Source organism: Sphaeramia orbicularis, chromosome 14 (assembly GCF_902148855.1).
Source record: "Sphaeramia orbicularis chromosome 14, fSphaOr1.1, whole genome shotgun sequence".
Classification (NCBI taxonomy): Eukaryota; Metazoa; Chordata; class Actinopteri; order Kurtiformes; family Apogonidae; genus Sphaeramia; species Sphaeramia orbicularis.
The window spans coordinates 33,231,526-33,259,488 of record NC_043970.1 but is presented as its reverse complement, the minus strand read 5'-3'; the positions used below and the strand labels follow the sequence as shown (position 1 = coordinate 33,259,488).

Genomic DNA, 27,963 nt, shown 5'->3' with positions numbered 1-27,963 from the left:
CAACGTGATATCACGACTCACATAATTATATACGCCACTTTTATTGGTGTGTTATCATGCACTGAGGGTTAGGGTTCGGGTTATGTGAACCAGAGATCTACGCACAAATTTAAATGCCATCAAATAACACATGAAAGGTAGGAAATGCGTATATATAACGCACCAAATGCCATAAGAACTGGTGTATTCCTTGCTTGTCCGTCATCCTTCACCGTATCAGTCCCTCTTTTTTTCACCGCGTTTATTAATGCTATCACATTTACTGGGCTTTCTAAAATAAGGAGACTCGGCTGTCTTCACAGTTTGCGCTAGCAAAGTAGCATCTAATTTTGGCTAAAGTCAGCAAAACAACAACACAAGACTTGACACTGACTGATTAATATGCACACTGGCACCAACTGGACAGGGGCTCTACTACAGGTGGACTAACTGGACAGGTGGTCTACTACAGGTGAACTAACAGTGAGTCATTTGACTGTAGTACCACTGTAGTATTCAATGTAGTTGTGAACAGTGGTGCTGTTGGTTCTATACAGGTAGGATGTGTTATGGACTGTTTGATGACTGGTTAAGAGACTGACAGACCAGCGATTCTGCGAGCAGGTTCTGTTCAGTGTTGTGTGAAAACTTTCTTTGGTAGTGTTATGAGATTGGTGGGTGGGGGTGTGTGTGTGTGTTCCTTTAAATGCAAGAGCGGTGTGTGGCGCGTGCATATGGGGTGAATGGTCGAGCAAGGTGAGGGAGCGGCAGTTTTGAGTATGAGTGTGTAAGAGGGACAGAAGGAAGAAGTGTTCTAACATCGATATACTGTGCATAAAATAAAAGCTGCTGTCTTCCACTACTGGCAAAGGAGTTAACCCCGACATCGGCCCTGGAGGAAATCTGCTCTGTGCTCACTGACTACAGTCGGACGAGCCGAGCAGGAAAGGTTAACAGTAGATTACCGTCAGTATTTTAATCTGTCAAAATGACAGATGGCCTTCAGAATCTTCTGTCATTTTTTAAAAAAAATCCGTCAATGACGGAATGTTTTCGGTTAACGTGACCTCTGGTCTATGTTGCTGTTTATCATTGGTAAAGTGTGTTATTAGGGAAATAAATAGCTTCTCTCGGTATGTCTCTGCATGGCAAATGAAAACTTTTAAGTCCGGGGGATAGAAAACCCTCTGTATCAGTGCTTATATAGCCGGTTCAGGAGTCCAGTCACAACACTGTGGGCAGCGCCATTTGAGTGTGTGTGTGTGTACAGCTGCTGTGCGATCAATAGATCAACAGAGTGCTCACTCACTCTTATTTCATAAATAAATTAAGATTAAAAAATGAGATTATTTATTTACTTATTTATTTATTTATGCTGCCTCCCTGAAGGACCTGCAGAAGAATGGGATCACTACCAAACATGAGTTGTTTCGAGTGCAGGAGCAGGTGGCCTTGACAGAGAAGAAGCTAGAGAAGACGTTCCACCAGCAACCTGCAGCCAGCGTACCGCAACATGAAGGAGATCCTTACCAAGAAAAATAAGCACATCCAATAACTCAGAAAACAACCTCAGTGATAAGAGCCAGTGAATGAGCTGCATTCCCTCTGCAGACCAGAGAGACAGAAAACAGCTATGGTAAAAATGATTCAATCATTACAAAGGGAAACGACATGAAGTGAGTAGGGAGAGAGAGAGATGGCCAGAGCGCGCACACGACGGGGCGAGTGCGCAGTTGCAGGCTGTGAGTCCCACAGACAGTGACGCACACGGCGCACAGCGGCAGAGGGTGCAGCACTAGAACCTGTCCGGTTTGGTCTCCAATGTGATAGAGAGAGAGAGAAAAGCCTCTCAACCCAGTACTGGCCTATTGGTGATGTGCCACTGGCGGAACCAGGTGTGGGGGGCAGGCCCATAAAGTCCCATAGTGTGTTCCAGTGCCAATGGTCTGGACCCACCACGTCTTCCATTTGATCTTACATCCACACCCTGAGTGGGGATTCCAAAATGATATACCACAGAGGCCTGTGATCTGTCAAATGATAGATGCCTTACATTGCAACTTTGTGACGATATCAACTAAAGCCACCAGAAGAGACAGAGAATCTATGAAAGCTGGTGGAAAAAGAATCAAGGGAGATGCCCTCAACCTCATATGGCTCAGGTAGTGCTTTTCTCTCCTTGTCTTCTGTCACTGCACATGTTGACCTTCTAGACTCCGGAGGGTCAATGTGTATGAACTGGGAGGGGGTGTAGGAAGAGTGTAATGGGCCTTTTGACTAACAGGCCTTCTAACAATTGGGCACCTCCCACTAGCAACACATCTAGGGTGTATCCCACATACTCTGTGACCCTACAGATGATTAAGTGGTTCTGAAAAATTAATAAATTATTCATAATTCATTTAATACCCTGACAATCAGAATCATTCCTAATTAGTAATGATAATAAAACAGTGAAGGATCCATACCCCTTTCCCCTGAAAGCGTTCCAGTGCTAGTTCAGGCCCATTATCAGTGGTAAGCTGGTTTTTCTTGTAGGCCTCATGAAGAACCGTTACAAAATTCTAAAACATAGCAGGTGATGGAAAGACACAAGGGAATATAGGTTTGACACCTCTATGTTGTAATTTTCTAACTTCTCCTTTGGTGGTGTCATTAAAAGTAGTTTCAAGCTTTTTTAAGGCAACAATGTACATGTTAAAAATGTGTCAACAGTCACAGTCATGTTGACTCTTCCATTAGTTGCTAACGGCTTGTGGGAGTCAGTAGCCTTGCATACTGTCAAGATAAATGGGTGATCAGCAGTGTCTGTCCTGATCTGAGAGCAGCTTTATCTTGACAGGTTCTTTTGAAATCTATGTTGTTAGGACAAACAGTTCTTGACAAGTGCTTGGTGGTTTGACTTCATGTCTATACTAAATCTGTCATCTCGTTAACTAGGTTAGACAAACCATAGACTATGCCGGGACTGTTTCTTAAATATGTCAGTGACAAAGTTTGAATTGGTCTTTGGATATAAATCGTTCCACCACAGACCCCAGCTGGTGCTTGGTTTTAGCAGTCACTGCAACTATTTTTGCTGACCCAAGTCAGGTCTTTGGTGGTGGACAGTGGGAAAACTGGTTCTAGATTAAGCACCAGCCCTAAACCAGTCCCTAGCATTTTGCTGAAAGTTAACATTTGAAAGACTATTATATAAAATTCCTATTGACAATCACATGCTCCTTCAGGATTATTACCAAAGCTGAATAAACAAAACTAACTACCCAGTAGTGCACTAAGCCATAAGAGTACACTTTTATTTAACGTACTGTAACGTAGAAGTCTCAATAACATAAACAAAAATAAAATGTTGGGCGCCAGACAGGAGAAGGGTTAAATTACCTTCCACCTGTCAAATTTATTACATATTTAACTTAAATGTAAAAGAAACGACAAACAAAAAAAAAAGAAACCCAGCTGCTCACTTCATTGTTACAAAAGACATCAGATAACAACATAAAATTAAGGTTTCTTAATTTTCTCTATTTTAAATCATCAGTTCAAAATCATCTACATCCTTATCAAAACATTTCTAATTATTCATCAACTCAAAAAAAAAAAAAAAAAAAATCTTAAATCAGGAATTAAACAGTAAATTAAACTTGGGTAGTCCGTCTCAGAACACAATAACTTTTTCATGTAGGTATGGAGTTGAGTTGAGTTAAGTTCATGGGGGGGGGAGGGTGAGAAGGGGTAAAAATGAAGGGGGTCCAGTTAGGGGCAGGTTGGAGGTTAGGGGCATATATGTGTTGAGTAGGGGGGAGAGAGAGAACACAGGGGTATCTTCAGGCCAAACAGGAGAAGCCAGGAGAGTTTGGGGAAAAAAGGGGGAACTTGTCTGTTTGTGGGTGTCCTCCGAGAGAGAGTAACTGCTGAGTCCGAGCAGAACAGGTCCGCCTGCTCCAGGGATTCAGATTCTCTTCTAAAGTCTCCTGGGTCCACACCGGTCCATTTCCAGATTCTTCAGTTAAAGTCACATTAAGGCTTTCTTTTTTGTTTGTTTTTTTCCTCCTTTCCTTGTCAATCTCACTTCTCCTTTTGCTCTGACCTCCTTCCAGTCTCTCCTTTGTTTGAGTTTCCCTCCACACACAGCTCTCAGGTGTGTCTCATTTATAAGTTTCCCTTCCCCCTCCTTACCAGTGATGTCATTGTTACTTTCTACTTCCTGCTACACTACGACAAAATTGAATTATAACATACTTGTATTGCAAAAAAGTTTATTGATACAAATTCTTTCCTTTCAGCCTGTATTCTAAATCTTTTCCAACATCTATATTGTAAAAGGGAAGTGGACTCACACAAAACACGCAAAATCTGGAAAGCGCTGACTGTTGCAGTTTGGCATACTTATGTATTTTTAGTCGAGGAAGAGACTAGCGAAAAGGACAAGTTGATAGGACCAGTATTTTGGGAGACATTAGTAATTTTGGAATACAATGGCCTCCCAATGGTCAATCACATTGCTATGGCCAGAATCATAGAATGTGTGGGTTACCTAGCAACAAATAAACAATAGGGCCACATTGCCATGGTGCCAAATTTCATGTGCAGAAACAGACATGCCAGCTGAGAGGTTATTTAATTGAAAATGCCAGTGATTTACCAAGAAAGTAAAGGAATGAACTGTATCAGAGGATCTAGAACCTGTGGTTCCCCACGGGTCAGCACACTAGTGTACTGTATATATCAAACTCAGTGAGATATAATATCCTTACTCTAATGCAGCTCAACTTTAGAATGATCACATCAGAAATAGATGACAGTTATAATTTACACGTAGACAACGCAAACTCATGACCGTAAGTGGATATATGTCTTAACACACTTAACACACAAACATTTGTGAGCTCTGGCAAAAGATAACAAAAGTCAACCTTACAGATGGAAAAAAGGAACAAAATGATAATAATATAGTTTACATAAAGTTCTATTTCTTTGCATTTCCAACTGCAATTTTACATTTCCTTTTCATGTTTAATATTTTCTTGATGGACTCTTTGATTTCTTGAGTCTGCAGTACATAAATGATTGGGTTTAACATTGGGGGGAAGACAGAGGTCAGAGATAGGTTTATAATTCTAGCATTTGGATGTATTTTTTCCATTAAGGTAAATGTGATTAACAGTGGGATGAAATAGACTGCAACTAACAAAAGATGACCTATGCAGGTTTTGAAAGCTTTGAACCCTTCCCGAACAGTGGCAACTTTAGTCAAAGCATATCCAATGTATAGATAACTTAATAAGATAAATAGCAATGGTAGCCAGAAAATAAGAACAGGGTAGAAACAGCTAATGACATAATTTGGAAAATGATCATTACATGAAAGCCTGTATATCTGACCATGGTCACAGAAATAGCTATTAATAATAACAGATTTACAGAAAGAAAGTCTTGTTATAAGACCAACTGCAATAAGCACAGCAACTATGATAAAGACCCAGAAAGAGGCAATCAAAGAAAACATGAACTTATGGGTTACTTTCACTTGATAGTGAAGGGGGAAGATGATAGCCACCAGTCTGTCATAGGATAATGCAGCTAAATTAAATGACTGCATTGAAAGGCAGGTATAACAGAAGAAAAGGTAAGCCAAGCAGTCATTGTAGGAGATGCGGTTATGGTTGAACATGAAGGTGTCAAGAAGCTTCGGCACCAAAGCAGAGTTACCAAAAAGGTCAACAAATGCAAGGTTAAAAACTGCAATATATTTTGGAGTTCTTAGATTATGATCCACATATATCAGAGCCATCACAACTGTGTTTCCCACCACAGACACAATGTAAACAAAAAAAAGAAAAACATAGTAATGTTTTATATTTGGGATTCCAGATAAACCAGTTATTATAAAATAAGGAGGATGCATAAAAGTTATATTCTTCTCAAGAGCTGCATTAAATAACTCCATTGTAAAACAGTCTTTCAGGTGCAAATTCTTCCCACCAGTTAAAAAAAAAAAAGGATTCTTACATAGATAGAAATGGGCTCTTCCCCTCCTCTGATTCTTAGCATGAAGCTGCTGTTGAGCCTGAGCTTGTCTGTTTCAAAGGTCTAATATAAGTAACAGTCCCCCTTTTTATTTTTTCAAATATGTTCAGTGTACAATCCCCTGTGTCTGTTGCATGCAAGCCATTAATAACATACTATCATACACATTCATTTCCATATGACTGCAAACACAAGCACAGTCACTTTTTCCATATAATTTGCATCTGAACTTTGATATTTTATTTTGTCATTGAATACATTTGTTTACTTCTGATCTGACATGAAAAAACTGTTTTTATGCTTGTAGTGACAAATTCATTTGTCTGAGTACTGTCCTGATCTGTTTGTTTATACAATAAATTGTGTGTGTATTGACCCCTCAGCCACCCTGTTTGATAATGATGGATATGTTTTTGTTTGCCGAGTTAAAATGACCCCATTGTTAATCCTTTCTGATCACAGTATGAATTCAGATTAAATGTAAGGTAAGGTCAAGTTTATATAGCACATTTAAAACAACATCAAGTGCTCAAAATGGTGTACAAAGATATAAGTAAAAATACAAAGTGTGTTTGAGGTGTTTTCCTTGTGTAGAAAGAGGTGTGCCTTTCTCTTCCTCAATCTCTGATGTAAAAGTATCACACAGCCATACATTTGTTATGTAGTTGTAACTCACCTACATTACGTAAGAGATGAGATATTTGTAAGTCAAATTATAGATTATGACTTTACCTAAAAAAAAAAAAAAAAAAACGGCTTACGATCTTTTGAAATTGAAGCCCTCATACTCATATGTTGGAGAAGAATTTATATACTGTATTTAAAAATTACATGCTTTGTAAATATATATATTATAGCTTGATATGTAATTGTTATTCATTATTCAACCTCATTTATCTCACATCTAATACGTTTGGTGAAAATAGAATGACATACAAAATTTATGCTCAAAAAACGAGATTATATTATGAAATTTCATAATAGACATCTTTTCTACACCTACTTTTTATTTCATTCATATACTGCACTATTTTTGTAGAGGTAAGACTTTGGTAAACCTATTTCTGTTACCATAGCACTTCATGTGCATGAGGTAATGTGTATTTAAGATAATATAAGATATGTTTTTATTAGTCCCACAAGGGGAAATTTCAGGGTATTGCCCCAAAGATTTTCATGAGAGACTTAAAAGTTTTCAGAAATCCGTTTTCCAAACTTTCAGTGTTTGGAGTGAATTTTCTCTTTCTACTGTGCCCAAGGATGGAAATAAGTCTTTCTATCTAAAACATTTTGATATAAAACACTTGGGTATTGTTTTGTTTGAAAGTACCTTAAAAAGGCAAATTTAAGAAAGAATGTAAATTTCAAGAAAATACCCTTGGCACTCTGAGTATTAATTTGGTCATCTAACTGGTCTGACTGGAAGCTCATACAGAATCTTTGTGGAACTGTCAAGGGTAAGATGAGACCCCAGACCCAACAATACAGATGAGCTGAAGGCTGATATTAAAGCAACCTGTGCTTCCAGAACACCTCAGCAGGGACACAGGCTGATGGACTCAATGCCAGGTCACACTGAGGCAGTAATCTGATGCAAAAGGAGGCCTTACCAAGTACTGAGTACATAAATGAACACATTTTTCATAAGTCTGACATTTGTATATTACAAATCCTTTATTATTGATCTTATGAAATATAATACTTTGAGATACTAAACTTCTTTTATGTGAGCTGTAAGACATCATCATCAAAATTACAGGCTTGAAATAGTTCACTTTAAAAAGTAATGAATCTAACACAGAAAACAAAGTTTCAGTTGCGATTAAATAATGGGGAGAAAAACATTTTTTTCATGTTATTCTACTTTTTGACATGCATCTATATATAAGATTTCTCGGCTGCAAATACAGAACAAGTAGTATATGAAGTTGAAATGTTTATATATGTTATAGTACAACTTTGCCATTTTTAATAGAAACATTTGTGCTGTACAACAGATGATACAATTTCAAGATGTAACATGAATAAAGCTCAGATGTCAGTCACAGGATCATAATTCTGGCATCAAAGAAAGACTAATTATTATCAGAAGAAAACAAATGCAACAAATAAGGCTGTACATGTTTGAAAGGGTTTCACTCTTAAATATGTGTGGAAGAATAACACACGGTAATTAAACAACAAATAACATAAATGGGGAAATGCTCAATAAACACCGAACAATCTGACTGAATCACAAAATGTGCTGTTAACCACAGACAAATGAATTTATAAATTTTATGACATAAATCTCAGAGGCTGAAAATAGTTTATAAATAGTGACTTTTTACACGGCAATTTGGACTTATTTTTTCAATTTCAGTACTTTTTTTAATAGGTTCTTTGATTTCCTTAGTTTGTACAACATAAATGATTGGGTTCAACATAGGAGGGAAAACAGAGGCCAGAGACAGGTTTATGATTCTGAAATTTATTTGTATTTTTGAACTCAGAGAATATGTGATTAAAACTGGGAAGAAATAGATTATGACTAATGAAATATGACCTGTGCAAGTTTTAAAGGCTTTTATTCTTTCTGAAACTGTGGATATTTTTAATATAGCATATCCAATAGCGCAGTAACTTCCTATTATAAACACTATTGGAATCCAGAGAATTACAACCATATTCAGACGTGCTATTACCCGGCTCGGAGTAACATCATTACAACCGAGTTGGTACATTGGTCCATGATCACAGTAGTAACTCTTAATGACCACAGACTTACAGAAAGAAAGTCTTGTGAGAAGACTGACTGCAGTCAGTGTAAGAAAAATGACAAGGATCCAGAAAAAGGCGATCAAACGCAGCATGAACTTGTGAGTCACCTTCATATGATAGTGAAGTGGATCAATGATAGCTATGAGTCTGTCCACAGACAGGGCAACCTACGGTGGCCCAGAGGTGCAACAGGCCAAAAAATTATCCACTAGACGAAAAAAATTATCTACTACAAGAAAAAAAAAAGAGAACAGCCTAAAAAAATTATCCACTAGATGAAAAAAATTATCTACTACAAGAAAAAAAAGAGAACAGCCCAAAAAAATTATCCAGTATAAGAAAAAAAGAGAACAGCCTACAAAAAATTATCCACTAGATGAAAAAAATTATCTACTTCAAGAAAAAAAAGAGAACAGCCTAAAAAAAATTATCCACTATAAGAAAAAAAAGAGAACAGCCTAAAAAAAATTATCCACTACATGAAAAAAATTATCTACTACAAGAAAAAAAAAGAGAACAGCCCAAAAAAAATTATCCACTGTAAGAAAAAAAAGAGAACAGCCTAAAATAAATTATCCACTAGATGAAAAAAAAAATCCCCTATAAGAAAAAAAAGAGACCAGCCAAAAAAATTATCCACTAAAAGAAAAAAAAAGAGAACAGGCAAAAAAAATTATCTACTAGCCCAAAAAATTATTCACTATAAGAAAAAAAAAAAAAAAACAGGTGAAAAAAATGTATCTACTATGAGAAAAAAAAAGAGAGCAGCCCAAAAAAATATCCACTATAAGAAAAAAAAAAAAAACATCATCCACCTTTTCAATTATGGGGGCGCTGTTTACCCGAAAGGTGTCTTGCTTTAAAATTAAGACCACCACAAAAAATAAAAGGATAGGCTGAAAAATTTTAAGGCTTTCGGCTAATGTGGCTAATGCTAAGGAAGTACCCCACCGGAAGTGGAGCTCGTGCGCTAAATAATAGTTATTTTAAAATATAGATATTTCCATTAATATAGTTTGCAAAGCAGTTAAATGATTAAATACGGTTCCAGTGTCTGCTCAAGGTTAGGCATGGGCGTTAAATGGTTAAGGTTAGGGTTAGGGTATGGTTGGGGTTAGTTTTCAGTGGTAAATGGCCCTTGTGTGCACTGTGTAAACAAATGTAAATGTAAACAAAACAGAGAAAAATATAGTAATACTTAACGTTTGGGATACCAGAAATCCCACTAATTATAAAATAAGCAGGACGCACAAAAGTAATGTTTCTTCCCAGAGCAGAGTTGAAGAAGTTCATAGTAAAACTTATCCTTTCACTGTCCAGAGTGCAGTGGTGAATGGTCCCTCCTCTCCTGTATGAGTTCTGTTATTCTCTTTTGTTTCCAAGCTGTAATTTGTTTCAACAAGACTGGCTCTAAAGTGGGACAGCCCTGTTCTACCTTCGTGTTATATAGGTTAAAGACTGATCCCCTGTGTCTGTGACTTGTAAGAAGTTCATCAACAACCCCACCCACTTTCATTCCATAAACACAGGGCCTTCCACACCATATTGTTCATCATACCTCATAAATTATAGACACACCGCGAAATTAAAAGTCGGTGGTACACAAAGTATTTTATACATTTTATATGTTATGTTCTCCCATCTTAAAAAACTACCTCATACCATCAGTCTACTTTCCATCAAATGACCGAAACTGAACTTATATGTCAAACATTGTTTTGGTTTGAATAATTATTAGTGTGATGTTCTGTTGTTAATATCAAGCAAAGGGAGCCCTCTAATGGTAAAAATAAGTTACAGTGATGTATATTTTGTCCTTTTGGTGTTACCATAGTCAGTTCAGACCTAAGAAGGAGCTAAACAAACATGCTTTTCTGACGCTGTTTTTATGGCCAGGAAAACATTTGACTTTGAGTATTTTTATGTTAAGTTATTGTCTGAATGCATGATAAAATTATATTTGATGTAAACCTTTGTTGTTGGATAAAGGGACGTTATACATTTCCAGTTAATTTGTAAATGCTAATCCTTACCATGTCGATACAGGGTATACACATACATCACTCCCCCCCCCCGGGCCACGCCCCTCTAAATCAGAGTGAGTGGCAAAAACCAACCTGCTCAACATGACGGAGTATAGCAGTAAACACAGGGAGACCAGGAAAATTTGAAATATGAAATTAAATTAAGGACAAGTGGACTGGACATGGATCCGTACGAGCTACCAAAGAACAAGTGGTCCACGAACATTGACATGTGGACAGAAATGGAGTATCCTGACATCTAGGGTGTAGGGGATCATCACTATTTTTACCTGAAACAAATATACATGGTTTCATCATTACTGACAACCAGGGTCCAAAACTAGGCAGAGAACCAGCTGATCCAAAGTGCATTTACAGTAGACTATGTACTGACCCCAGTGAATATATGCATGATCTACAGGTACTGAGGAGATTTACGTCTAGTTCATATCAAGTACTTTATACAACACAGATACTACTGCTGTGGACCAGCACGGGACCACTGGATTCTAGGAAATTAGGAGATTTTTCCCACCTGTTTTTAAATTCCGACATTATTCTTGTAATATTATGGCTTTATTGTCGGAATATGGCGGCTTTAATCTCATAAACGAATGATATTTTTGTTAAATTATGATTTTTTTTTATAAACTATGACTATTCTCATAACATTGTGATTCTGTTTGTATTTGACTTTATTCTCATAAAATTACGGGTTTTATGACGATATTTTATGACTTTATACTCGTAGTGACAAGTGTTTTTATTTTCTCATGTGGCCCTAATACTCCGTTGTAGTTTTATTCTTCAGTTTCCCCATATTTGAACAACTGGGTTAGCTTCAGTTTAAGTTAGTTTACTAATCATGTAGGACCACAAGGTTCAGAATCACAAAATGAAGACAAAAACCATGAAAGATCTGATCATGAAACGAAGAGCTTTACTAAGAAGTAATGTTCGCCAAAACAATACGTCATTTAAAGTATGATTTGACCCAAACGTACAGCATAAATTAATGTTACCTCACACCAAACAGGATCCACAGATCTAGGTTTGGTCTCCTGGATTTGTGGATCCATCTACTTCTCTTTTCTTTGTCTTTCGGTGTCTGTATATCGATAGCTCCGACTGCTTTTCAAACCTGTTCATACAATCAATCGCACAACAGCTCTGCCCCATTTTTTATTAAATATTGTTCTTCATTTTAGACAGTATTGAAGCCAACGCTGTCACTCATCTCCCTCTTTCTGCCACTCAGTGGGTGGAACCACGGTGACTTCCGCTAGCAGTGACCTCACGTGCATACCCTCTATGGAATTTTCCATTCAAGTTAACCTCAAGCTAGCAATTTAATTTATCCATTAAATATATAATGCCATGTTACGAAGCCCATGAGGGGACATTAAGAGAAACAAATTTAAAGAAAAAAAAAAATTGGATCAAGTTTTTCGAAACTGTTTAGATTAAGAGCAATGTTCCTCTGGGTCATCCATGCTCAGAACAGAATTAAAACAGATGTGACAATAGAATGGGAGAAGTTTTTAGAGTTTTATTTTGACCTGGGCCTAAAATACAGATTCTTCAGTGGGAGTGGACTTTCCCCTCGCAAAGCATATTCGAATCTTGCGGTCCTGGTTGATCTCATTAAGAACCAAACGTAATACTCCGGACAGCTTCACTGGTATAGATGGATGTACGTGAAATGCAGAGGATGTGGACTATGGGTGAGAAAAGAGGATGTGAGATTGGCAATAAAGTAACTGTACATCCATCTATACCCCTGAAGCTGTCTGGAATATTGCAGTTAACCCATAAAGACCCAAAGATCCATCACCGACCAATATCATCTACTGATCTAAACTGTTTAATACCTGTTGATCCACTAATCCTACCAATACATGTAAATAATTGGTGTAAAATACAGTTATTTATGTTTTCATTGTCATCAGACATGACCCATTTGGGTGTTCAGCGGCTCTGTAGTTACCATGGAAACACTGTCCTCTACTATAACACTGATTCACCAGTAAAACCCATGGAGTTGGATCAATGACAGTGTTTGGACACACTGGGTTTATGTTCAGTTATTTATATTGTGATAACCTGTGTTAAAGATGTTAAGTGTTGTTGTGTTTCTGCATTAGGGGGTATTGGTGTTCAGGCAATGACTGTTTTGTTCCTGTGCCTTGGCCTTTTGTGCAAATGTGCAAAGAGAGTGAGGAGAGAGTGGGAGAAAAGAAAAGAGAGCTACGGCTGTGTGGTTGTTCAGGTGAGAAGTTTAGCAGCGTAAATTGTGGCTGTGAAAACAGCTTTTGTTCCCGTCTGCTCAGTCCTTTAAAGGTCCCGTATTATGCAAATCTCACTTTGTGAAAGTTTTCTTATAGTAGTGTGTGTTGCAGTAGCCTCATTATGAGGTTCGAATTTGAAAACTGTCTGTTTCCTCCCTGCCTTGCTACACCACATTTAGTGAAAATGCCTGCTCAAACGGCCGAGTTTGAGTTGGGTCCGCTTATGACGACATAAGCGGATTTAACTCCTCCCCCTGACTGTGCCCCCACCCTGGCAAAGCGAGCCCCGCCCTGGCAAAGTACCTCTTGGACAACAAACATGGCGAAGGCGAGACACGCAAGTTGTGGTGTTGTTGGCAGCATACACCAACACGAAAGTTTATTTTTGCTCCCCACTTCCGAGCCTCTCTGTAAAAAGTGGCTGGATTATATCTTTGATGGTCATGTACCAAACAACATTCCCAAACGCTTGTATGTGTGTGCCCAGCATTTCACGGACGAGTGTTTTTTGAACATGGGCCCATACAGCTCCGGCTTAGCACAAAGACTCCGAATCAAGAAGGACGCAGTACCAACGCTTCGTGACCCAAGTACAAGTGTGGGAGATGTAAGTTCTTATCAGTTTTTTGTATCTTTACTGCATAACCCTACATTACGGATAAGCTGGTGGTTGTTGATGTGTACGTCTAACTTTAGCATGGCAGCTAACATAGCTCGGTTACTGCTGCTAACGTTTGCGTCCCCGTTAACATGCAAGAGCTGATATCAAGAGACATTCAACATAACTACTCTGAACACGAGCCTTTTGTGGTTGGCATTAGTATAGTTAGCATCAAGCTTGTTAGTAGCTGCTAGGGCTGCACGATTTTGGCAAAAAAAAAAAAATCCCGATTTTTTCCTCTAAAAACTCGATTTTCAATTTCAATTTTAGGGTATAACTAGAAAAGGCCACAGCAGTCAGCATGTCGTTTTCGTGAGCAGCCCACAATGCAAGCCACTGCTCTGACCTCAAAGCTGTGATGGGATCACGTGATGAACCCACAGTTTTGTTTTGTTTTTTCTCTTCATTAAATCTTTAAAATGAAGTAGAGTATACAAACAATGTATACAACAAGAAAATAATATAAGTTTGTCAGGGGGAATACACTATAGGAAAATGTCCAAATCAGAGCAAATACTGATAGTTGTTACAGTCTTTGTTTCCACATTTATCGAACAGCTTTAAATAAATTTCAACATTTTACAAAACATAAATAATATTTGGTTTTGTGTTACAGAATTTACATTTGTGAATGAAAAATTTAGCAAGTAAGAGGACTAAATTAATTATTTTTTTAAAAAAGTTTTTTTTTTTCTTTCTTTTCTGGGTATCTGGTCCACAGCAGTGATACCAGTGTCAGTCAGTGACAGGCATCAGTCGTGTGTGCGTGGACCAGGTTAATATGAGTGATCCACATGCGGTTCTATTTAAACTGGGGGATCTGTGCGTGGAACAGACCGACCCAGGACACACTGGAGGGATTCTATCTGTGGAGCTGGTGGATGTGTGTGGGCACAGGGCTGTGTGGGCTCCTCTGCTGAGGTTGATGACCCCGAGACCCGGACCCGGTTCGGAAGACAGTACGGTACTGATCCGGGACAACGGAAGATGAGTGATCCGCTTGCAGTTATATTTCAATTGCGGGATCCGTGCGTGAAGCCACGGCTTATATTGGTATAAGTACTGCGGGTTCATTAACAGATTTAACGTCCGGTCATTACACGGACTTCTGTGACAGACTGCTGTCACAGGAAGAGCCTATGGTAGCCCGCGGGCACGCGGAGGCGCGCGGCCCGGAGGCACAAGAGAGATGAAATCGATTTTATGATTTCCCTTTTTTAAAAGTTGTCCTAATTAAAAAATCCGATTTCGATTTAAAATCGATTAATCGAGCAGCCCTAGTAGCTGCCTACATTAGTGGCGGCAGGCGTCTTTCCGTGTCAGGTCCACAAACCCGACACAACACCGCCGTTTTCCGTCGGGGCTCAATCACGCCTCAAGGCAAAGAAAGCCAGTTTTTGGAAAGAGGTTCTGTCTGAGACATGTGTATTGTAGACGAGAGAGCCATGGCTTCACAGTCAACATTAGCGCATAGTACCGCTAGCGTAAGCCGTGTCCTCTCCCAGAGAGGGGAGAGGGAGTGGGCGTGGACAGATGCGTTCATTTGCATACCCAGAAGCAGGCCCAGAAACAGCCTGTTCTGAGGAGGGCTGGTGAGAGTGACTTTTTCGACCGCTGAAACTCCGAAAAAAGGATGATTTTGGGGCGAACAAATTTAAATACTATGTTTTTGGGCTTCTGAGACCTATATGACGTGACTGAAAAATAGCATAATACGGGACCTTTAAACCTGAAACCGGTGGAACTGTCCTCTGTCTCAGTTGTCAAGGACTGCAGGGCTATTATAATATATCTGGCAGAAAAAGTCTTTTTTTTTCCTGCTGTTTTCTGTTTTCAGCTTTTACAGACATCTACATGATCTGTGAATTAAATGCAGGAAACTACCTCATTTATATTGATAAAATACAAAATACAGAGGATAATATAAATAAATGCTGATAAATCACTTAAGAATAGTTAGATGAGAGAGACGTCTAAAAGATTCTTCAGCAAAAAGGACTTTCTCATCACAACATGTATTCAAATCTTGCGGTCCTGGATATCATTAAGATCCAATTTTTTTTTTTTTTCTTTTTTCTTTTACCTTTATTTAACCAGGAAGTCCCATTGAGATAAGGAATCTCTTTTGCAAGGGAGACCTGGCCAAGGCAGCAGCCATACAAAGTCCAGTCAACATAAAACACACCCATCATTCCATCCATTCTCTTCCGCTTATCCGGGGCTGGGTCGCGGGGGTAACAGTCTAAGCAGGGATGCCCAGACTTCCCTCTCCCCAGACACCTCCTCCAGCTCTTCCGGGGGGATCCCGAGGCGTTCCCAGGCCAGCCGAGAGACATAGTCTCTCCAACGTGTCCTGGGTCTTCCCCGAGGTCTCCTCCCGGTGGGACATGCCCGGAACACCTCCCCAGGGAGGCGTCCAGGAGGCATCCGAAACAGATGCCCGAGCCACCTCAGCTGGCCCCTCCCGACGCGGAGGAGCAGCGGCTGTACTCCGAGCTCCTCCCTGGTGACTGAGCTCCTCACCCTATCCCCAAGGGTGCGCCCAGCCACCCGACGGAGGAAACTCATTTCGACCGCTTGTATCCGGGATCTTGTCCTTTCGGTCATGACCCAAAGCTCATGACCATAGGTGAGGGTAGGAACGTAGATTGACCGGTAAATCGAGAGCTTCGCCTCTCGGCTCAGCTCCTTCTTTACCACAACTGACCGGTACAGCGACTGCATCACTGCAGACGCTGCACCGATCCGTCTGTCAATCTCACGCTCCATCCTTCCCTCACTCATGAACAAGACCCCGAGATACTTAAACTCCTCCACTTGGGGCAAAGACTCCCCACCGACCCGGAGAGGGCAAACCACCTTTTTCCGGCCGAGAACCATGGCCTCGGATTTGGAGGTGCTGATCTTCATCCCGCTCGCTTCACACTCGACTGCAAACCGCCCCAGTGCACGCTGAAGGTCCAGGTTCGATGAGGCCAACAGGACGACATCATCTGCAAAAAGCAGAGATGAAATCCTGTGGTCCCCAAACCGGACCCCCTCTGGCCCTTGGCTGCGCCTAGAAATTCTGTCCATAAAAATTATGAACAGAACCGGTGACAAAGGGCAGCCCTGCCGGAGTCCAACATGCACCTGGAACAGGTCTGACTTACTGCCGGCAATGCGAACCAGGCTCCTGCTTCGGTCATACAAGGACCAGACTGCCCTTAGCAAAGGGCCCTGGACCCCATACTCCCGAAGCACCCCCCACAGGATACCACGAGGGACACGGTCGAACGCCTTCTCCAGATCCACAAAACACATGTGGACTGGTTGGGCGAACTCCCATGAACCCTCGAGCACCCGATGGAGAGTATAGAGCTGGTCCAGCGTTCCACGACCAGGACGAAAACCGCATTGTTCCTCCTGGATCCGAGGTTCGACTATCGGTCGGATCCTCCTCTCCAGTACCCTGGAATAGACTTTCCCTGGGAGGCTGAGGAGTGTGATCCCCCTATAGTTGGAGCACATCCTCCGGTCCCCTTTCTTAAAAAGGGGAACCACCACCCCGGTCTGCCAATCCAGAGATACTGTCCCCGACCACCACGCGATGTTACAGAGATGTGTCAACCAAGACAGTCCCTGCACATCCAGAGACTTAAGGTACTCAGGGCGAATCTCATCCACCCCCGGTGCCCTGCCACTGAGGAGCTTGCCAACCACCTCAGTGACTTCAGCTTGGGTGATGGACGAGTCCACCTCTGAGACCTCAGCCTCTGCTTCTTCTATGGAAGACGTGGCAGTGGGATTGAGGAGATCCTCGATGTATTCCTTCCACCGCCCGACAACATCCCCAGTCGAGGTCAGCAGCTCCCCACTTCCACTGTAAACAGTGTTGGTGGCGCACTGCTTTCCCCTCCTGAGGCAGCGAATGGTTTGCCAGAATTTCCTCGAGGCCAACCGATAGTCCTCCTCCATGGCCTCCCCAAACTCCACCCAGACCCGAGTTTTTGCCTCCACAACCGCCTGGGCTGCAGCACGCTTGGCCTTCCGGTACCCATCAGCTGCCTCGGGAGTCCCACGGGCGAACAAGGCCCGATAAGACTCCTTCTTCAGCTTGACGGCATCCCTTACTTCCGGGGTCCACCACCGGGTTCGGGGATTGCTGCCACGACAGGCACCGGAGACCTTGCGACCACAGCTCCGAGCAGCCGCTTCGACAATGGAGGTGGAGAACATGGTCCACTCGGACTCAATGTCCCCAGCCTCCCCCGGGATCTGGGAGAAGCTCTCCCGGAGGTGGGCGTTGAAAACCACACAGACATCGGGTTCCGCCAGACATTCCCAACAGACCCTCACAACACGTTTGGGCCTGCCGAGTCGGTCCGGTTTCCTCCTTCGCCAGCGGATCCAACTCACCACCAGGTGGTGATCGGTTGACAGCTCTGCCCCTCTCTTCACCCGAGTGTCCAAAACACGCGGCCGGAGGTCTGATGATACGACAATGAAGTCGATCATCGACCTCCAGCCTAGGGTGTCCTGGTGCCAAGTGCACTTATGGACATCCCTGTGTTGGAACATGGTGTTTGTTATGGACAAACTGTGACTAGCACAGAAGTCCAGTAACAGAACACCAGTCGGGTTCAGATCAGGGAGACCATTCCTCCCCATCACCCCCCTCCAGGTCTCACTGTCGTTGCCCACATGGGCATTGAAGTCGCCCAGGAGAACAATGGAGTCCCCAGTCGGAGCACCATCCAGCACCCCTCCCAGAGACTCCAAGAAGGCCAGGTACTCTGCACTGCTGTTCGGCCCGTAGGCCGAAACAACAGTGAGGCACCTGTCCCCGACCCGAAGGTGTAGGGACGCGACCCTCTCGTTCACCGGGGTGAACTCCAACACATGGCGGCTGAGCTGTGGGGCTATGAGTAAGCCCATACCAGCCCGCCGCCTCTCACCACGGGCAACGCCAGAGAAGTGAAGAGTCCAGCCCCTTTCGAGGGGTTGGGTTCCAGAGCCCAAGCTATGTGTGGAGGTGAGCCCGACTATATCTAGACAGTATCTCTCAACCTCCCTCACAAGCTCTGGCTCCTTCCCCCCCAGCGAAGTGACATTCCATGTCCCAACAGCTAGACTCCGTGTCCCGGGATCGGGTTGTCGGGCTCCCTGCCTTCGACTGTCACCCAATCCACACTGCACCCGGCCCCTATGATTCCCTCGATGGGCGGTGAGTCCATCGGAGGTTGGGCCCACGTCGCTCTTTCGGGCTGGGCCCGGCCGGACCCCGTGGGCATAGGCCCGACCACCAGGCGCTCGCATACGAGCCCCAACCCCAGGCCTGGCTCCAGGGTGGGGCCCCGGCTGCGCCGTACCGGGCAACGTCAACACATACACATACATGATACACAATTAACAATAAGACACAATAACAACTATTCAACCATAATGGCATCAAGAAAAACTGTGACATTCCTCCTTCACTGCATTCTCCATGATACTTCTAAAAATTAATAACAGAAATGAGTGTATGTAATTTTACAGTTTTTTGAAGATTATTCCATGACCGTGGTGCATGGTAGGAAAATGCACCTTGTCCAACGTCTGTCAGAACTCAGGGAACAGTCAAAAGTAACCACTTGGAGGAAGGTAAACGAAAACTACTAGAGCTAACAGAAAGAAGATTGCAATACTCAGACAGCGTCAGGGGTATAGATGGATGTACAGTTCCTTTAATGCCAATCTCACATCCTCTCTCCTCACCCGTAGTCCACATTCTCTGCATTTCACGTACATCCATCTATACCCGTGAAGCTGTCCGGAGTATTGCGTTTGGTTCTTAACGAAATCAACCAGGACCGCAAGATCCGAATATGCTTTGCGACGGGAAAGTCCACTCACACTGAAGAATCTTCTTAGATGTCTCTCACTAACATCAAACCCATGTCTCCTGCCAAGCACTGTTTTAAAGGTCCCGTATTATGCAAATCTCACTTTGTGAAAGTTTTCTTATAGTAGTGTGTGTTGCAGTAGCCTCATTATGAGGTTCGAATTTGAAAACTGTCTGTTTCCTCCCTGCCTTGCTACACCACATTTAGTGAAAATGCCTGCTCAAACGGCCGAGTTTGAGTTGGGTCCGCTTATGACGACATAAGCGGATTTAACTCCTCCCCCTGACTGTGCCCTCACCCTGCATGAAAAGGTAAGCCCCACCGTGGCAAAGCGAGCCCCACCCTGGCAAAGTACCTCTTGGACAACAAACATGGCGAAGGCGAGACACGCAAGTTGTGGTGTTGTTGGCTGCACACACCAACACGATAGTTTATTTTTGCTCCCCACTTCCGAGCCTCTCCGTAAAAAGTGGCTGGATTATATCTTTGCTGGTCATATACCAAACAACATTCCCAAACGCTTGTATGTGTGTGCCCGGCATTTCATGGACGAGTGTTTTTTTAACATGGGCCCATACAGCTCCGGCTTAGCACAAAGACTCCGAATCAAGAAGGACGCAGTACCAACGCTTCGTGACCCAAGTACAAGTGTGGGAGATGTAAGTTCTTATCAGTTTTTTGTATCTTTACTGCATAACCCTACATTACGGATAAGCTGGTGGTTGTTTATGTGTACGTCTAACGTTAGCATGGCAGCTAACATAGCTCGGATACTGCTGCTAACATTTGCGTCCCCGTTAACATGCAAGAGCTGATAATATCAAGATACATTCAACATAACTACTTTGAACACGGGCCTTTTGTGGTTGGCATCAGTATAGTTAGCATCAAGCTTGTTAGTAGCTGCCTGCATTAGTGGCGGCAGGCGTCTTTCCGTGTCAGGTCCACAAACCCGACACAACACCGCCGTTTTCCGTCGGGGCTCAATCACGGCTCAAGGCAAAGAAAGCCAGTGTTTGGAAAGACGTTCTGTCTGAGACATGTGTATTGTAGACGAGAGAGGGGCATTTCAGACAGGTGACTTGTGCATTCAGAACAGATTAGTACCGCTAGCGTAAGCCGCGTCCTCTCCCAGAGAGGGGAGGGGGAGTGTGCATGAACAGATGCGTTCATTTGCATACCCGGAAGCAGGCCCAGAAACAGCCTGTTCTGAGGAGGGCTGGTGAGAGTGACTTTTTCGACCGCTGAAACTCCGAAAAAAGGATGATTTTGGGGCAAACAAACTTAAATACTATGTTTTTGGGGTTCTGAGACCTATATGACGTGACTGAAAAATAGCATAATATGGGACCTTTAATGTCTTTGTATTTTGGGACCTTTAATGTCTTTGTATTTTAGGCCCAGGTCAAAATAAAACTCCAAAAACTTCTCCCATTCTATTGTCATGTCTGTTTTGTTTCCGTTCTGAGCATGGGGCTCCATACCATGTAAATGTTCTAAGGCAACGAACATAACTGAGGCACATTCTGTATGGATGCTTTTGCAGTTTTACAGTAAGTGTTGAGTAAAGCTTTGAAGAGAAGTTTGATGTCCAGCTTTTCTTGGGAAACCTGTTCTCTATCTGCTGAGCTTAGGTGCTACACACATACAAAACCAGAGTGTGTGTGTAAACTGAACTTATATTACAAACACTGTTTTGGTTTGAATTAATGTTAGTGTCAGATGTAAATGTCAAAGCATCAGTTCGAAGATGAACAAAAATTACCACAGGTTCATCTTCTGCAACATATTATTCTGACTATCATTACAAGATTGTCTGGATAAAAATTAGTTGAAATCCTGGGAAAAACTGATTACTGCTACTTTTACATTCATCTAGCACGGAAGTGTCAAACTCATTTTAGTTCAGGGGCCACATCCAGCCTAATAATGATATAAAGTGGGCCAGACCAGTAAAATAATATAAATGATAGGATAAGGACTTATAAATAATGTCAACTCCAAAGTTTTTTTTTCTGTTTTGAGTGAAAAGAAGTCAAATTCCATAATGAAAATGTTTACATCTACGAACCGTACTTGAATGTAACATGAACAAATATGAACCTGAAAATTCTTAAGAAAAAGAAGTGCAATTTTAATAATATTATGCCTTAGTTTATCATTTATATATATGTATCACAACTTACAGATCACAGTGGATCTACAAATACACACAACATTTAGTAAGAGGCAGAATATTATTAAAATTCCAGACTTCTCTTAAGAAATTTCAGGTTATTCACATTTTTTGTAAAAGGCTAGTAAACATTTTTGTGTAATTCTACTTTTATTTATTTTTTTTACACTACAACAAAGAGAAAAATTTATAGTTTTCATTATTATTTATCCATCACAACTGTGTTTCCCACCACAGACACAATGTAAACAAAAAAGAGAAAAACATAGTAATACTTAATGTTTGGAATGCCAGAAATCCCACTAATTATAAAATAAGCAGGACGCACAAAAGTAATGTTTCTTCCCAGAGCAGAGTTGAAGAAGGTCATAGTAAAACTTATCCTTTCACTGTCCAGAGTGCAGTGGTAAATGGTACCTCCTCTCCTGTATATGAGTTCTGTTATTCTTTTGTTTCCAAGCTGTAATTTGTTTCAACAAGACTGACTCTGAAGTGGAACAGCCCTGTTCTACCTTTGTGTTATATAGGTTAAAGACTGATCCCCTGGGTCTGTGACTTGTAAGAAGTTCATCAACAACCCAACCCACTTTCATTCCATAAACACAGGGCCTTCCATACCATATTGTTCATCATACCTCATAGACACACCACTAAATTTAAAGTCTTTGGTACTGTAGCCCTTGTACACCTAAAGTATCAATCACATTTTAATGTAGTCATTTCGTCGGATTACATCCATGCTCCGCCATCTTCACATCCTACATCATAACATCAGTCTACTTTCCATCAGATGACAAAACTGAACTTACATTACAAACACTGGTTGGGTTTGAATAAATTTTAATGTTATGTAAATTTCAAAGTGTCAGTTCAAACATTAAGAGAAATTACCAGAGGTTCATCTTCTGCTACATATTATCTCTACTGTCATGAAAACAGTTTGTCTGGATAAAAATTAGTTGGAAATCTGGGGAAAAAATGATAAATGCTACTTTTACATTCATCTAGCATGAGCAACAATTAGAGTGGACTGGACTCATAAGCAGTCCAATCCACTCTTCCTCCAGACCAGGTACTTTGATTTCCAAAAGAAATGTAATTATGTGAAACAAGTAGAAGGAGAACTGGATCTTTGCACAGTGGTCCAAAGTCCTCTTTTCAGATGAAACTGCATTTTACACCTCATTTGTAAATCAAGGTAGCAGATTTTGAAAAAATGTGGAGAGGCACAGAATCCAAGTTGCTTCAATTCCAGTGTAAACTTTCCACAGTAAGTGTAGATTTGGGGTGTTAATTCATCTGCTCATGTTGGTTCACCGGGATTGATCAGATCTAAAGTTAACAAACCTGCCTGTCAAGACATTTTGGATCACATCATGTTTCTATCTGATGACAGGCTTTATGGAGATGATTGTTTTTTTCCAGTAGGACTTTGAATCTGTGACAGTGACAAAACTACAGATGAGCTGAAGGCCGATATTAAAGCAGCCTGTGCTTCCAGAACACCTCAGCAGGGACACAGGCTGATTGACTTCATGCCAGGTCACACTGCGGCAGTAATCTGATACAAAAGAAGGCCTGACCAAGTACTGAGTACATAAGTGAACACACTTTTCATATGTCTGACATTTATATATTATAAATCCTTTTTTATTGAGCTTATGAAATATAATACTTTGAGATACTGAGTTTGTCATTTACATGAGCTGTAACACATCATCATCAAAATTACATGCTTCGATTATTTCACTTCATGATTAATAAATCTAAGATGTTCAAAGGTCTTACTGTTGCAATTAAAATGCAGAGAAATATTTTTTCGTGACATTCTAAATTTTTAGATTTTTCTGCATGATTGCAGGACTGCAAGTACAGCAAGCAGTAAGTTTAGTTGTAATGTTTTAAAGTATTTTGATATGGTTTTCATCTTCAATGAAAACATTTGTGCTACACAACAGAGGATAAATGAATAACAATTTCAAGATTAAACAAATATGAATAAAGCACAAGTCTGAACATCCACCAATGAAGTCTTTAATTATAGCTCAGACGTCAGTAACAGGATCAGAATTCTGGCATCGACCAAAGAAAGACTAAATAGTATAAGAAACAACATGCTACAAATAAAGCTGCACATGCTTGAAATTGTTTCACCCTTAAATATTTGTAGAAGAATAACACATTGTATGAAAAAAATAGTAAGATAACTAGGAAAATTCTCCTTATCGACTCACTGAACAATCTATCACAAAATTTGCTGTTAACCACAGACAAATGAATTTATAAATATTATGATATAAAACTCAGAGGCTGAAAATATTTTACACATTGTGACTTGTTACACTGAAATCTGGACTTGTTTTTTCCATTTCAATACTTTTTTCACAGATTCTTTGATTTCCTTAGTTTGTAAAACATAAATGATTGGGTCTAACATAGGAGGGAAAACAGAGGTCAGAGACAGGTTTATGATTCTGATATTTGGATGTATTTTGGAACCTGTGGAAAATGTGATTAAAATTGGGAGGAAAAAGACTGCAACTAATGACAGATGAGCTGTGCAAGTTTTAAAGGCTTTCATTCTTTCTGAAACTGTGGATATTTTTAATAAAGCATATCCAATAGCGCAGTAACTTCCTATTATAAACAAAAGTGGAATCCAGAGAATTATAGCTATACTCAGACCTGATATTACCTGGCTCGGAGTAACATCATTACAACCGAGTCGGTACATTGGTCCATGATCACAGTAGTAACTATTAATGACCACAGACTTACAGAAAGAAAGTCTTGTGAGAAGACCAACTGCAGTCAGTATAAGAAAATTGACAAAGATCCAGAAAAAGGTGATCAAACACAGCATGAACTTGTGAGTCACCTTCATATGATAGTGAAGCGGATCAATGATAGCTATGAGTCTGTCCACAGACAGGGCAACCAGAGTAAGAGACTGCATTGAAATGAAGGTGAAGCAGAAAAACATGAAACTCAAGCAGTCATTGTAGGAGATGTACTGATGGTTAAACATAAAGACGTCCAGAAGCTTCGGCACCAAAGCAGAGCTACCCATCAGATCCACAAATGCAAGGTTAAAAACTGCAATATATTTTGGAGTTCTCAGGTTATGGTCCAAGTATATCACAGCCATCACAACTGTGTTTCCCACCACAGACACAATGTAAACAAAAAAGAGAAAAATATAGTAATACTTAATGTTTGGGATACCAGAAAACCCACTAATTATAAAATAAGCAGGACGCACAAAAGTAATGTTTCTTCCCAGAGCAGAGTTGAAGAAGTTCATAGTAAAACTTAGCCTTTCACTGTCCAGAGTGCAGTGGTAAATGGTACCTCCTCTCCTGTATATGAGTTCTGTTATTCTTTTGTTTCCAAGCTGTAATTTGTTTCAACAAGACTGACTCTGAAGTGGAACACCCCTGTTCTACCTTCGTGTTATATAGGTTAAAGACTGTGTCTGTGACTTGTAAGAAGTTCATCAACAGTCCAACCCACTTTCATTCCATAGACACAGGGCCTTCCATACCATATTGTTCATCACACCTCATAAATTATAGAAACACCGGTAAATTTAAAGTCTGTGCTACTGTAACCCTTGTACACCTAAAGTATCAAACACATTTTAAAGTAGTCATTTCATCAGATTACATCCATGCTCTGCCATCTTTACATCCTACATCATAACATCAGTCTACTTTCCATCAGATGACAAAACTGAACTTACATTATAAACACTTGTTGGGTTTGAATAAATTTTAATATCACATGTAAATTTTAAAGTGTCAGTTCAAACATTAAGAGAAATTACCAGAGGTTCATCTTCTGCTACATATTATCTCTACTGTCATGAAAACAGATTGTGTGGAAAAAGATTAGTTGGAAATCTGGGGAAAAAATGCTAAATGCTACTTTTACATTCATCTAGCATGAGCAACAATTAGAGTGGACTGGACTCATTAGTAATCCAATCCACTCTTCCTCCAGACCAGGTACTTTGATTTCCAAAAGAAATGTAATTATGTGAAACAAGTAGAAGGAGAACTGGATCTCTGCACATTGGTCCAAAGTCCTCTTTTCAGATGAAACTGCATTTTACACATCATTTGTAAATCAAGGTTGCAGATTTGGAAGAACAGTGGAGAGGCACAGAATCCAAGTTGCTTCAATTCCAGTGTAAACTTTCCTCAGTAAGTGTAGATTTGGGGTGTTAATTCATCTGCTCATGTTGGTCCACCGGGATTGATCAGATCTAATGTCAACAAACCTGCCTGTCAAGAAATTTGGATCACATCATGTTTCTGTCTGATGACAGGCTTTATAGAATTTTTTTTTTTTTTTCCAGTAGGACTTTGCATCTGTGACAGTGTCAAAACAACAGATGAGCTGAAGGCCGATATTAAAGCAGCCTGTGCTTCCAGAACACCTCAGCAGGGACACAGGCTGATGGACTTCATGCCAGGTCACACTGAGGCAGTAATCTGATACAAAAGAAGGCCTGACCAAGTACTGAGTACATAAGTGAACACACTTTTCATAAGTCTGATATTTATATATTATAAATCATTTTTTATTGAGCTTATGAAATATAATACTTTGAGATACTGAGTTTGTCATTTATATGAACTGTAACACATCACCAAAATTACATGCTTTGATTATTTCACTTCATGATTAATAAATCTAAGATGTTCAAAAGTCTTACTGTTGCAATTAAAATGCAGAGAAAAATATTTTTTTCATGACATTCTAAATTTTTAGATTCATCTGCATGATTGCAGGACTGCAAGTACAGCAAGCAGTAAGTTTAGTTGTAAATTTTAAAAGTATTTTGATATGATTTTGCCATCTTCAATGAAAATATTTGTGCTACGCAACAGAGGATAACGGAATAACAATTTCAAGATTAAACAAATATGAATAAAGCACAAGTCTGAACATCCACCAATGAAGTCTTTGATTATAGCTCAGACGTCAGTCACAGGATCAGAATTCTGGCATCGACCAAAGAAAGACTAAATAGTATAAGAAACAACATGCTACAAATAAAGCTGCACATGCTTGAAATTGTTTCACCCTTAAATATTTGTAGAAGAACAACACATTGTATGAAAAAAAAAAAAAAAAAGATAACTGGGAAAATTCTCCTTATCGACTCACTGAACAATCTATCACAAAATTTGCTGTTAACCACAGACAAATGAATTTATAAATATTATGATATAAAACTCAGAGGCTGAAAAAATTTTACACATTGTGACTTTTTACACTGCAATCTGGACTTGTTTCTTCGATTTCAATACTTTTTTCACAGATTCTTTGATTTCCTTAGTTTGCAAAACATAAATGATTGGGTCTAACATAGGAGGGAAAACAGAGGTCAGAGACAGGTTTATGATTCTGATATTTGGATGTATTCTGGAACCTATGGAAAATGTGATTAAAATTGGGAGGAAAAAGACAGCAACTAAAGACAGATGAGCTGTGGAAGTTTTAAAGGCCTTCATCCTTTCTGAAACTGTGGATGTTTTTAATATAGCATATCCAATAGCGCAGTAACTTCCTAATATGAACATCAATGGAAGCCAAAGAATCACAATTGGAGCAAAACCTCCCATTGCCCGGCTCGGAGTAACATCATTACAACCGAGTCGGTACATTGGTCCATGATCACAGTAGTAACTATTAATGACCACAGACTTACAGAAAGAAAGTCTTGTGAGAAGACAAACTAGAATCATCATAAGAATAAGGACAAAGATCCAGAAAAAGGCGATCAAACTCAGCATGAACTTGTGAGTCACCTTCATATGATAGTGAAGTGGATCAACGATAGCTATGAGTCTGTCCACAGACAGGGCAACCAGAGTAAGAGACTGCATTGAATAGAAGGTGAAGCAGAAAAACATGAAACTCACGCAGTCATTGTAGGAGATGTACTGATGGTTAAACATAAAGATGTCCAGAAGCTTCGGCACCAAAGCAGAGCTACCCATCAGATCCACAAATGCAAGGTTAAAAACTGCAATATATTTTGGAGTTCTCAGGTTATGATCCAAGTATATCACAGCCATCACAACTGTGTTTCCCACCACAGACACAATGTAAACAAAAAAGAGAAAAACATAGTAATACTTAATGTTTGGAATGCCAGAAATCCCAC

General features: G+C 40.4%; 4 protein-coding genes across 4 annotated transcripts in view; all 4 read right to left on the bottom strand.

The window, feature by feature from the left end:
* Window positions 1–4,948: 4,948 nt before the first annotated feature.
* Window positions 4,949–5,929, bottom strand: LOC115432587 (olfactory receptor 1361-like). The gene has a single exon (XM_030153499.1). It carries the CDS (start codon window positions 5,927–5,929, stop codon window positions 4,949–4,951), a length of 981 nt encoding a protein of 326 aa, XP_030009359.1.
* Window positions 5,930–8,318: 2,389 nt separating this feature from the next.
* Window positions 8,319–22,155, bottom strand: LOC115432586 (olfactory receptor-like protein COR9). The gene is made up of 2 exons (XM_030153498.1): window positions 22,003–22,155; window positions 8,319–8,936 (listed from the first exon to the last, which is right to left on the bottom strand). The coding sequence occupies exons 1-2, from the start codon at window positions 22,153–22,155 to the stop codon at window positions 8,319–8,321; spliced, it is 771 nt and encodes a 256-aa protein (XP_030009358.1).
* Window positions 22,156–24,123: 1,968 nt separating this feature from the next.
* Window positions 24,124–25,089, bottom strand: LOC115432585 (olfactory receptor 52E8-like). Its single transcript, XM_030153497.1, has one exon. The coding sequence runs from the start codon at window positions 25,087–25,089 to the stop codon at window positions 24,124–24,126; it is 966 nt and encodes a 321-aa protein (XP_030009357.1).
* A 1,975-nt stretch (window positions 25,090–27,064) lies between these two features.
* Window positions 27,065–27,963, bottom strand: part of LOC115433178 (olfactory receptor 52E8-like) — a 966-nt gene continuing 67 nt past the window's right edge. The window contains exon 1 of the mRNA XM_030154453.1: window positions 27,065–27,963. This exon is cut by the window's right edge and continues 67 nt beyond it. Coding sequence (XP_030010313.1) covers window positions 27,065–27,963 — 899 coding nt within the window.

Bases quoted from the DNA above. Each gene is read 5' to 3' on its own strand.
- LOC115432587 (XM_030153499.1), bottom strand. From the start codon at position 5,929: ATGGAGTTATTTAATGCAGCTCTTGAGAAGAATATAACTTTTATGCAT.
- LOC115432586 (XM_030153498.1), bottom strand. From the start codon at position 22,155: ATGACCTTCTTCAACTCTGCTCTGGGAAGAAACATTACTTTTGTGCGT. The intron at 8,937-22,002 runs GTGATGGATAAA...GGGCCACCGTAG, and splicing joins CTGTGGTGGGAAACACAGTT to GTTGCCCTGTCTGTGGACAG.
- LOC115432585 (XM_030153497.1), bottom strand. From the start codon at position 25,089: ATGAACTTCTTCAACTCTGCTCTGGGAAGAAACATTACTTTTGTGCGT.